The sequence below is a fragment of the Vipera berus genome (genome assembly GCF_964194415.1).
Source record: "Vipera berus genome assembly, chromosome: 5".
Classification (NCBI taxonomy): domain Eukaryota; kingdom Metazoa; phylum Chordata; class Lepidosauria; order Squamata; family Viperidae; genus Vipera; species Vipera berus.
Window position 1 is genome coordinate 2,172,746 of NC_138207.1, and position 12,632 is coordinate 2,185,377.

The 12,632-nt window shown below is 44.2% G+C and overlaps 1 protein-coding gene across 1 annotated transcript in view; it reads right to left on the bottom strand.

Annotated features, from left to right (window-relative positions):
- LPP (LIM domain containing preferred translocation partner in lipoma) overlaps nucleotides 1-12,632 on the bottom strand; it is a gene marked incomplete at its 3' end in the record, with an annotated part of 145,524 nt that overhangs the window by 35,879 nt on the left and 97,013 nt on the right. Inside the window, exon 5 of the mRNA XM_081329958.1 lies at nucleotides 698-1,312. Coding sequence (XP_081186084.1) covers nucleotides 698-1,312 — 615 coding nt within the window. The remainder of the gene's footprint in view (nucleotides 1-697; nucleotides 1,313-12,632) is intronic.

Consider the following 12,632-nt stretch of genomic DNA (forward strand, 5'->3'; position numbering starts at 1 on the left):
GGCATGACTGGACGCCAAAGGCGCACGGAACGCTGTTACCTTCCCACCGGAGTGGTCCCTGTTTTTCTACTTGCATTTTGACGTGCTTTCGAACTGCTAGGTTGGCAGAAGCTGGGACGAGTAACAGGCGCTCAGTCTGCTACGCGGCACTCGGGATTCAACCCGCCAAACTGCCGACCTTCTGATCGACAAGCTCAGCGTCCTAACCCACTGAGCCACCGCGTCCCATATAGATAGATAGATAGATAGATAGATAGATAGATAGATAGATACTGTAGATATAGACAGATGAGAGGTAGTGATAGATACATATAGATATAGATGAGATAGATAGAAATAGAGATAGATACATAGAGATAAAGAGATAGAGATATTTATCTAGAGATAGGTAAATTACAGATAAATGATAATCATAGAAAGATAGATAAGATTGATTGATACAGATGGCTGGATAGATAGATGATAGATAATCATTAGACAGATAGACAGACAGATACAGACAGATAATAAATGAATAGATGGATGATACATAATGCTAGAGAGAGAGATGATTGATTTATTTGATACATGATTAGGGGATATATATATATATATAGATAGAGAGTGAGAGAGAGAGAGAGAGAGAGAGAGAGAGAGAGAGAGAGAGAAGATAGATAACCCAAAGCATGCAGGTTGTATATCTTGCCTGGGTCCTTACCTTTGGTTGCAAAGTGGGCGGCTGAGAGGCTGGCTCAAAGCCGTGGCTCCTCCTGGCTCCAGAGGATGGGTACTGCCCTACAGCTGGAGGGTATGCTGGCTCAGGCTTCCAGGTGCTGGGAGGCCCATAGGAAGGCTCGGCTCCCTCCCAGCCTCTGAGGTTGGTGCTCCCAGAATAGGCCGGTTCTGGCTGGCGGCTTGGCGGTGGCGCCGAACCATAACCCACCACCGGCGGGGGCATGTAGCCGTAATCGGGTGCGCGAGGTTGAGCCGGGGCATAGGGCCCTATTGAAGAAGCAGGCTGGGGGGCTAGGCTGCCATACTGGGGAGGCGAGGGTGGGAAGTGGGGGGCAGGATGAGCAGATTTCACCTGCACGTTGAATGGGGGGCGGGTGGGGGTGGCGGCCGTAGTGTAGGACGCGGGAACGGGCTGAGGCTTCAGGGGACCAACGGGCGTCACCGGGATTGGCTGGGCGCCAGGTTTGGGGGTGGCCGACTTTTTGGTGGCGGTCAAGGGAGGCTGGTTGGGGATGACCATGCGCTTGTGCCCCGTGACCGGAGTGGACACGGTGGGGGTGGCCCCCGGAGATCCACTAGGAATGCCGGTGGCCTGGGTCTGCAAAAAAGAAAAATAAGAGTAATTTTGAGACCTGGGCACTGTCAGAATGGCTCAGCTGGATTCTAGGGCAGAGTTTCTCAAACTTGGCTGTCTGAAGGTGGGTGGACTTCAACTGCCAGAATTCCCTGGCCAGCCGTCTAGAATAGAATAGAATAGAATAGAATAGAATAGAATAGAATAGAATAGAATAGAATAGAATAGAATAGAATAGAATAGAATAGAATAGAATAGAATAGAATAGAATAGAATAGAATAGAATAGAATAGAATAGAACAGAACAGAATGAATAGAATACAGAATAGAATAGAATAGAATAGAATAGAATAGAATAGAATAGAATAGAACAGAACAGAACAGAATGAATAGAATACAGAATACAATAGAATAGAATAGAATAGAATAGAATAGAATAGAATAGAATAGAATAGAATAGAATAGAATAGAATAGAATAGAGAATTATGGGAATAGAATAGAATAGAACAGAACAGAACAGAACAGAACAGAATATAGGACAGCGATGGTGAACCTTTTAGAGACCAAGTGCCCAAACTGCAACCCCAAACCCATTTATCTATTGTTGGGTGCCGGGTGGGCATGGCCAATTGTGTGGGTGTGGCCAAATGGGTGGGCGTGGCCCTTTAGGTGGGTGTGGCTACGTTGGTAACGGCAGACTGGGTGGGACTAAAAAGTTCAATCAATCAATTCCAACTTTGTGAGCTCTTTTTTTCCCCAAGAAGTTGAAATTGATTTATTTATTAATTTTGGGGTTTTTTTGCACACAACGGTGGAGGCCTAAAACGAAAAGGTTTTTATAAAACCCAGCTGAAGGGCTGGGACTTGGGCGACGGCTCGTGTGCCTACAGAGAGAGCTCTGCGTGTCACCTGTGGCATGCATGCCACAGGTTCGCCACCATGGATATAGGAAATAGAAAAAGAAAATAGAAAATAGAATAGAATAGAATATAGAAAAGCAATAGAATAGAATAGAATAGAATAGAATAGAATTATTTTACTTTATTTTATCTATTTCATTTCATTATTTTAATTTCATGACCATTCAAAGTTACGACGGCACCAAAGAAAGTGACATATGACCGTGTTTCACTCTTATGACCGTTGCAACCTCCCCATGGGTCACATGATCAAAATTCAGATGCTCGGCAACTGCCACTTACTTAAGACGGGTGCAGCATCCCGAGAACATGGGATCCCCTTTTGCAACCTTCCGGGCAAGCCAAGTCAATGGGGGAGAAGCCAGATTCATTTAACGACCGTGTGACTCACTTAGCAACTGCAGAGATTCAGTTAACAACCGTGGCCAGAAAGGTTTGCAAAACGGGGCAAAACTTACTTCACCGCTGTCTCACAATCCTAGGCTGCATCAACAGAGAGAGAGAGTCCAGATCCCGTTAAGTCTTAATACCGCTTTACAAGGCCTCGATAAGGCCACACTTGGAATACGGCATCCAGTTGTGGTCACCACGATGTGAAAAAGAGGGTTAGACTTTGGAAAAAGTGGAGAGAAGAGCAACTAAGATGTTTAAATGCCTGGAGATTAAAACACATGAAGAACGGTTGCAGGATTTGGGTATGGCCAGTCTCAAGAAAAAAAGGAGTAGGGGGACATGATAGCAGCCTTCCAGTATCTCAGGGGCTGCCACAAAGAAGAGGGAGTCAAGCTGTTCTCCAAAGCCCCTGAAGGCAGGACAAGAAGCAACGGATGGAAACTAGTCAAGGAGAGAAGCAACCTGGAACTAAGGAGAAACTTCCTGACAGTTAGAACAATTAACCAGTGGAACTCCTTGCCTCCAGAAGTGGTGAATGCTCCAACACTGGAAGTTTTTAAGAAGAGACTGGACAGCCATTTGTCTGAAATGGTATAGGGTTTTCTGCCTGAGCAGGGGGTTGGACTAGATGACCTCCAAGTTCCCTTCCAACTTCTTCTTCTTCTTCTTCTTCTTCTTCTTCTTCTTCTTCTTCTTCTTCTTCTTCTTCTTCTTCTTCTTCTTCTTCTTCTTCTTCTTCTTCTTCTTCTTCTTCTTCTTATTATTATTATTATTATTATTATTATTATTATTATTATTATTATTATTATTATTATTATTATCTAATCAAGAATGGAAGCAACCTAGAACTAAGGAGAAACTTCCTGACAGTTAATCAGTGGAACAGCTTCCCTTTGAGAAGTTGTGGGTGCTCCATCAAACAAGAGTCTGGACAGTCACTTGTCTGAAATGGGATAGGGTCTCCTGCCTGAGCAGAGGGTTGGACTAGATGACCTCCAAGGCCCCTTCCAACTTTATTCTGAACTGAATTAAGAGGAGCCATTCTAAGAATCAGAGAAACTGATGGGTGGATGGGGAACATGTACAAAGTCCCTACAATGTTGGCTGAGGAATATCTACACCTCTTAAAATTGTTGAGGTTGAGGAACACTAGTCAGTGCTGGCAAAAACCTGGAATTTGTTAGCGTCTTTATTCAAAGGCAGGTGAACTAGCTGGAAAAGCTTTCCAGCAAGATTCTTTTAGATTCTGCAGGATCCATTTTGCGCTCCTTGTAGGAAACATTTTATTCGTGCGTTTACTGGAGCATATTTATCACCCGTGGCCAATCCCAAAATTTTCGCATCTCGGTTTTAGCCACTGCACGTCAGCTGCCGCTAAAATTAGTTTTGTGTGTTATGGAAACTTCGCTTCGCCTCGGTGTGTTGACTGATCCACACCCTGGGGCTGTGAACACACAGCGCAAGGAAGCCTCCGAGCATCGACTTTCAGCTCTGCTATTGTGGCGTGGTTAATTTATGTTTCGTGACATTGTGTGAATATGGGCAAATTCGGTAACTGGGTTAAATGAGTCATGCAGCTGCAGCCGTTGTGGTTTGCATCCAACACATTATGTGAATTTAGCAACTGGGTTTTTGCAAAGCTGAGATTTGGGAGCTAGGATGTTGCGCGACGCTTGCTGTCAAAAGAGCTATTTTGGCTAGGCAACAAAACCAGAAGAACGGGCTTCCAAGGACACCAAAACTCTAGAAGGGAGATTTGTTACAGCGAAATTTAGGAAAGGATTCCGAGCGAATGCTGTGCCTTAAACCCGAGCAATATTTATAGCAAACGCGAGGCTGAATTCTTGCACACCTTTCCCTCCCTGTAGGATGCAACAAGCTAGAAGCTATCCTGGTTTGCCAGGGCGTGCCGTTTCTATCAACACAGATAGTCCTCGATTTACGACAGTTCATTTAGCGACCGTTCAAAGTTATTTACGACCATTTTTCACATTTACGGCCATCGCAACATCCCCGTGGTGATGGGATGGAAGTTCAGACCCAAGGCAACTGACTCGTAGTTATGACAGTTGCAGCGTGCCGGGGTCCCGGGATCCCCTTTTGTGACCTTCCGAACAAGCCGAATCAACGGGGGAAGCTGGATTCACTTAAGCGCCGTGGCAAAAAAGGTCATAAAATAGGGCAAAACTCACTTAACAACTGTCTCGCTTAGCAACGAAAGATTTTGGGCTCAATTGTGGTCGTAAGTTGAGGACTGCCGGTATTATAAAGGCCAGCAAGCTGTCAGGAGTGGGGATAGCTGAATGCCTTTTCAAGAAAAACATTCCGACACCTTGTCTGCATTCACACAACAGACAGTTACAGAATTAGCCCGTGTTCTGCTTTCACCCCATTATCTTGCATCATGAACTAACCTTACAGCCTGGGTTCATCTAAACCAGGTTAACGTTGCCCGAGCTTTGCACAGAACTCGAACGAGCTTTCTAGATCCCTCCCAGATCTCCTGAACTACACAGCATGAGCACAGCCGGTTTATGTGGTTCAACCTACACAATATTCTTGTGCAGAAAACTGTAAGTGTCTTATTTCTAAACTTGGTGGCATCAAAATTGGCTATACCATCCTTAAAAGACCCAATTTTCAAGTTTCAAGTTTCAAGTTTTATTTAATTTGTATACCGCCCTTCTCCTTGGTAGGGACTCAGGGCGGTTCACAGGGCATATATAAAAAAGACAATACAAAAATTAAAAAAAAAAGATTAAACCCATGCCCAGTTAAAAGCAGTAATACAAATCTAAAACGACAAATTAAAACCCATAATCCCCCGTCAGGCCAGACCAGCCATTTCAAATAGGTGGGTCTTCAGGCCACGACGGAAAGTTCGGAGGTCTGATGCCGTCCGGAGCTCTACCGGCAGTTGGTTCCATAATGACGGAGCGCCCACAGAGAAGGCCCTCCCCCTGGGGGCCACCAGTCGGCATTCCTTGACTGGCGGCACCCTGAGGAGGCCCTCTCTGTGGGAACGCACAGGGCGGAGGGGAGTTGATGCCGGCAGCAGGTGGTCCCTGAGGTATCCCGGACCCATGCCATGTAGGGACTTAAAGATCGTAACCAAAACCTTGAACCTCACCCGAAAGACAACTGGTAACCAATGCAGCTCGCGGAGCAAAGGTGTAACATGGGAGTACCGGGAAACTCCCAAGACAACTCTCGCGGCCGCATTCTGTACCAGTTGGAGCCTCCGAGTGGTCTTCAAGGGAAGCCCCATGTAGAGAGCATTACAGTAGTCAAGGCGAGAGGTCACGAGCGCATGAATTTTGTTTGATCTTAGAAGCTAAGCAGGCTTAGGCTTGGTTAGTCCTTGGAGGGGAGATCGCTTGGCAATAACTGGGAACTATAGGCTTTGGTGCCAATGTGGTATAGCGGTTAAGGTGCTGGCCTAGAAACCAGGAGATGTTGAGTTCTAGTCCCGCCTTAGGCATGAAAGCCAGCTGGGTGACTCTGGGCCAATCGCCAGGAGATGGTGAGTTCTAGTCCCGCCTTAGGCGTGAAAGCCGGCTGGGTGCTTTTCAGCCAATCACCTGGAGACGGTGAGTTCTAGTCCCGCCTTAGGCGTGAAAGCCAGCTGGGTGACTTTCAGCCAATCGCCAGGAGACGGTGAGTTCTAGTCCCGCCTTAGGCGCGAAAGCCGGCTGGGTGACTTTGGCCCACTCGCCAGGAGACGGTGAGTTCTAGTCCCGCCTTAGATATGAAAAGCAGCTGGATGACTTTGGGGCCATTTCCCCCCCCTCTCTCTGTGTCCAACCAACCTCACAGGAGGGGAAACATGCATTCAATACGTTCACCGCCTTGAGTTGCGATACAGATAAATAAATAATAGTGAGCATCTCCTTCACCCCCATCCCCAACCTGTTGTAATTCTCATTTCACCCTCCCTACCTGTGTCAGCTACACAACACAGGATTGCTGAACTCTGCAACTCAAACCTGCAAAGCTCCCTGGGGGGGGGTATCTCGTCTCCGGCACACACACACTCCCCCCACACATACACGTCAGCATCCCCACCTCAAGACCGAACGTCACCGGCTTGCTAATGTCCATCAGACCCGACAACACCACAACGTCGGCAGCAAGGATCCGTTTGCAAGGTTGCCAAGGGAACCTGATCTTTCCTGCCACCAATCCAATCCCCTTAACAAAGATATTTATTTCCCATCCTTTCCCCCCGCGCCATCCCCAAAATAAAAGAACCGAGCTTTCTGCAGGAAGGGATGCCATGGGGAAAAGTCAAGCAGAAATACGGATAAATCAGTCCACTCTTCCTGCATCGCTCGCCGAGGTTATTTCCCCACCCCCAACGGACGGGAATGCAAATCCCATGTTCGTGGGTGGAATTCACGCAGGGAGAGAGGCAAATGTATACACAACCCAGACTAGACTGTTGTTTCTCTGTGTCATGTAATATATGTGGGTCTGTGCATAATTCTGTATTTATTTTTTGTCATATTTATGTAGTGTCTATGGGAGATGGTGACCCTTTGAGAGCTGAATGCAACGAAATTTCATTTTAATGTATGCCGATTAGTGTACACTCAAAGTGACAATAAAGTTATTATTCTATTCTATTCTATTCTATTCTATTCTATTCTATTCTATTCTATTCTATTCTATTCTATTCTATTCTATTCTATTCTATTCTATTCTATTCTATTCTATTCTATTAATTCTATTCTATTCTAAATTCCATTTCTAATTCTATTCTATTCTATTCTATTCTATTCTATTCTATTCTATTCTATTCTATTCTATTCTATTCTATTCTATTCTATTCTATTTCTATTCTATTCTATTCTATTCTATTCTATTCTATTCTATTCTATTCTATTCTATTCTATTCTATTCTATTCTATTCTATTCTATTCTATTCTATTCTGTTCTATTCTAGACGGCTGGCCAGGGAATTCTGGCAGTTGAAGTCCACCCACCATCAGCCTGCCAAGGTTGAGAAACTCTGCCCTAGAATCCAGCTGAGCCATTCTGACAGTGCCCAGGTCTCAAAATTACTCTTATTTTTCTTTTTTCTATTCTATTCCATTAATTCTATTCTATTCTAAATTCAATTTCTAATTCTATTCTATTCTATTCTATTCTATTCTATTCTATTCTATTCTATTCTATTCTATTCTATTCTATTCTATTCTATTCTATTCTATTCTATTCTATTAATTCTATTCTATTCTAAATTCCATTTCTAATTCTATTCTATTCTATTCTATTCTATTCTATTCTATTCTATTCTATTCTATTCTATTCTATTCTATTCTATTCTATTCTATTCTATTCTATTCCATTAATTCTATTCTATTCTAAATTCAATTTCTAATTCTATTCTATTCTATTCTATTCTATTCTATTCTATTCTATTCTATTCTATTCTATTCTATTCTATTCTATTCTATTCTATTCTATTCTCCATTTCTAATTCCATTTCTTATTCTATTCTATTCTATTTCATTCTCAATTCTATTCTATTCTCTATTGTATTCTATTCTATTCCATTCTAATTTCATTCTCTATTCTGTTCTCTTCTCTTCTCTTCTCTTCTCTTTTCTTCTCTTCTCTTCTATTCCTTTTTCTTTTCTCTTTTCCTTTCCTTTCTTTTCTATTCTACTCTATTCCATTCCATTCCATTCCATTCTGTATTTCTGTTCTGTTCTATCCTATTCCCTATCCCATCCCATCCCATCCCATCCCATCCTATCCTATTCTAGATGCCAAGTGCCGCATCCCTTCCCGGGAATGCAGAAGGAAAACAAACAAACAAGCACTGTGAAAGGAGCGTTTAATGCGTGCGGGGACCAAAGCAGGCTGGTGTGCATAGCGCAATTTTATTTAATGACTCTCTTTCTCCCAATCATCCTCGCAGTTAGAATATAATCTATGGCGCATTTGCACAACAGAAGCCAAAAGGCAGCCGCTTTGCATGTGCTCGACACAAGCCACAATTCCAGGCGTCAATCTCAAAAGCTGGGGGGGAGGGGGGATTTTTTGGGGGCAGAGGTTTGAAGTGGATCCCGAATCAGGTAATCGCAGGGGTGATTAGGGCAAGCTCCGAATTCAAACCTCACCCTCGCTGCTATACATCTTATCTATACAGGTAATCCTCGATTTACAGCAATTCATTGAGTGGCCGTTCAAAGTCACAACAGCACTGAAAAAAAAGCGACGTGTGACGATCTTTCACACTTAATGACAGTCGCAGCATCCCCCAGGGTCACGTGATCAAAATTCAGAGGCTTGGGCCACCGGCTCATATTTATGACGGTCACACTGTCCCAGAGCTGGCAACTAGCATGAACTTACGACGGTTACAATGCCCCGTGATGCCCTTTTTGTGTCCCGCTGGCAAGCCAAGTCCACGGGGAAGCCAGGTTCCCTTAACAGCGGAGTTCCCAATTTCACAACTGCAGTGATTCACTTAACAAATGTGGCAAGGAGGTCGTAAAATGGGGCAGAACTCAAAGTGAACGTATTTCTCACTTAGCAACATAAATTTTGGGCTGGACCGTGGCCGTAAGCCGAGGACTACCTGTTACTCTGTTATTGTTCTGTTTCTCTGTCTGAAAAGGCAGAGGGTTTCCTGCCTGAGCAGGGGGTTGGACTAGATGACCTCCAAGGTCCCATCCAAGGTCCATTATTGTTGTTGTTGTTGTTGTTAACCTTATTCTGCTGCTTTGCACGGACGTACACGGAGAGCTTCGTGCACCACGGGGCCAAATAGAGTCTTAACTTCACTTCAACCCAACCAACCGCCGTGTTGTAGCTTTAGCTTTTGTGTGTTGCCCATTTTATTGCGGTGTCTTTGTTGGATTGCGTGGAGCTGCACGGTGTCAAGTGGCATATCTATTTAATACTTTACATTATGGATGAGCCGTCCACAGTTGGATTTGCCTGCTAAGAGGGGTGGAAACTTAATACAGGTAGCACTTGGCCTACAACCGTTCATTTAGTGACTCTGGTAAGTTACAACGACACTGGAAAAAAAAGGAACTTAGGACCTTTTTTTACACTTATGACCGTAGTAGCAGCCCTCACGGTCACGGCCTCAAAATTAAGATGCTTGGCAACTGGCATGTACTTGTGGCGGTTGCAGTTCACCTTTTGTGAACAGACTCATAGTTATGACGGCCGCAGCATCCCAGGGTCACGATTCCCTTTTGCGACCTTTTGACAAGCAAAGTCAATGGGGAAGCCAGATTCACTTAACAACCGTGTTAATAACTTAATAACCGCAGTGATTCACTTAACAACTGTGGAAAAGGAAGGTCGTAAAATTGGGCAAAATTCACTTAACAAATGTCTCGCTTAGCAACGGAAATTTTGGGCTCAAGTGTAGCCATTAATCGAGGATCTCCCTGTTTATTATATTAGGTGTAAGCCAGGGGTAGGCAACCTTGGCTCTTTTATGACTGGTGGACTTCATCTCCCAGAATTCCTGAGCCAGGCACGCTGAGGGGAAAGGGAGAGTTTCCAAGCTGAGCCATGCTGGCTCAGGAATTCTGGGAGTTGAAGTCCACGAGTCATAAAAGAGCCAAGGTTGCCTAGGCTGCTTTATGACTTGTGGACTTCAACTCCCAGAATTCCTGAGCCAGCATGAGGGAACTATGGCCCCCTCATGATTTTTTCTAAAATTAGGCTGTTCAGTTCCAATAAATTTAATATTTCCAGATATCAAGGAAGCCCTTCCGGTGTGGCTTTGAGAGCCCCAATCAAGGTTGGCATAGCAACTGACTTCCTTTTTTTTCTTATTAGGATGGTTTGGCACACAGCCAGCCAGATATTCGGACTGGATTGGACATTTTTGTCCCCTCATGGTGAAATGAATTTTGTCCTGTTTTACGACCTTTCTTGCCGCCGTTCTTAAGTGAAACACTGCAGTTGTTAAGTTAGCCACAGGATTGTTAAGCTTCCCCAATGACTTTGCTTGTCGGAAGCTCGCAAAACGGGATCACGTGACGCACACACTCCCGGGACGCTGTGCGACCGTCATAAACATGAGTCAGTTGCCAAGTGTTCGAATTCTGATCACATGACCACGGAGATGCTGTGACGGTCGTTAAGTTGCTTCCAGAAGTTGTGAATGCTCCAACATTGGAAGTTCTTAAGAAGAGACTGGACAGACACTTGTCTGGAACAGCATAGTTTCTCCTGCCTAAGCAGGGGGCTGGACTAGATGACCTCAAGGTCCCTTCCAACTCTGTCCCTCCCTCCCTTCCTTCCAAAAAGTCTTTTAACAAGAGACAGCCACTTGTCTGAAGTGGTATAGGGTCTCCTGCTTGAGCAGGGGGTTGGACTAGATGACCTCCAAGGTCCCTTCCAACTGTTATTCTGTTCTGGGCAAGAAGTGATGGGTGGAAGATCATTACGGAACCAACCTGGAATTAAGGAGAAACTTCCTGACCGTGAGAACGATAAACCAGTGGAACTGCTTGCCACTTGAAATTGTGAATGCTCCATCCCTGGAGGTTTTTAAGAAGAGGCTGGACACCCACTTGTCTGACATGGTACACGGTCTCCCTTTCCTGAGCAGGGGGGGTTGGACTAGAAGACCTCCAAGGTCCCCTCCAGCTTTGCTATTCGGTTATTCTTACTCCAAATGGCGAACTCCTCAAACGGAGCAAGTTTTCCAAGATCGACAAACTAACAACAGCAACAACAATCACGTTGAACTCTTGCCAAGCAGCGTTTTGCAAGTGCCCGGAATGCTTTTCCTTCTTTGCTTGCTTGCTGAACAGTTCCGGGCAGCGCCCCCCACCCCGTAGTTGCGGCCGTTGCCAATCAAGGAGGAACATTGTGCTTTTGCATATCGCTTCCCCTGCGATTGCATGTTGGTTGCCCCTTCATTCCCCCAGCTGAATTTCAAACCACCCTCCGCCCCCAAATAATGGCTGGCTGATTAGCTCCAGGCAAAATGCTGGGCTCAATTTCTTTCCCGGACTGGAAAGGAGAAACCTAACCCCTCATTTAACCTTGTTGGGGGTTTTGGCTAGGCAGTTATTATTATTTTTTAATTCCATTTATATCCCGCCCTTCTCCGAAGACTCAGGGCGGCTTACAATCTAAGCACAAATCAAATGTGCTTAGCAGTAGCCTTCATTCTATGTATATGCCTGCTTATTAGGGCTTTCGCCCCCCCCCCCAAGCGGCATTATTACAAAGTCAGCTTAATTGCCCCCAACAATCTGGGTCCTCATTTTACCTACCTTGGAAGGATGGAAGGCTGAGTCAACCTTGAGCCTGGTGGGACTCGAACCTGCACTAATTGCAGGCAGCTGGTGTTACTTAAGGAGGCATCAGCCCACTGCTCCACCAAGGGATCCCACTTTCCATGGAGTACAGGGTAGACTTATAAGAGCATTTTATTTTATTTTATTATTTTATTTTATTTTATTTTATTTTATTTTATTTTATTTTATTTTATTTTATTTTATTTTATTTTATTTTATTTTATTTTATTATTTTATTTTATTTTATTTTATTTTATTTTATTTATTTTATTTTATTTTATTTTATTTTATTATTTTACTTTATTTTATTGGTAGCCTTGGTGGAGCAGTGGGCTAATGCCTCCTTAAGTAACACCAGCTGCCTGCAATTAGTGCAGGTTCGAGTCCCACCAGGCTCAAGGTTGACTCAGCCTTCCATCCTTCCGAGGTAGGTAAAATGAGGACCCAGATTGTTGGGGGCAATTAAGCTGACTTTGTAATAATGCCGCTTGGGGGTGGGTGAGCAAAAGCCCTAATAAGCAGGCATATACATAGAATGAAGGCTACTGCTAAGCTTGTAAGCCGCCCTGAGTCTTCGGAGAAGGGCGGGATATAAATGGAATTAAAATAAATAAATAAATAAATAAAAATAGTCCTTGACTTACAACAGTATTTTATTTTATTTTATTTTACACTTTATTTCATTTCATTTCATTATTTCACTTCACTTCACTTCACTTTACTTTACTTCGCTTCATTTTTAC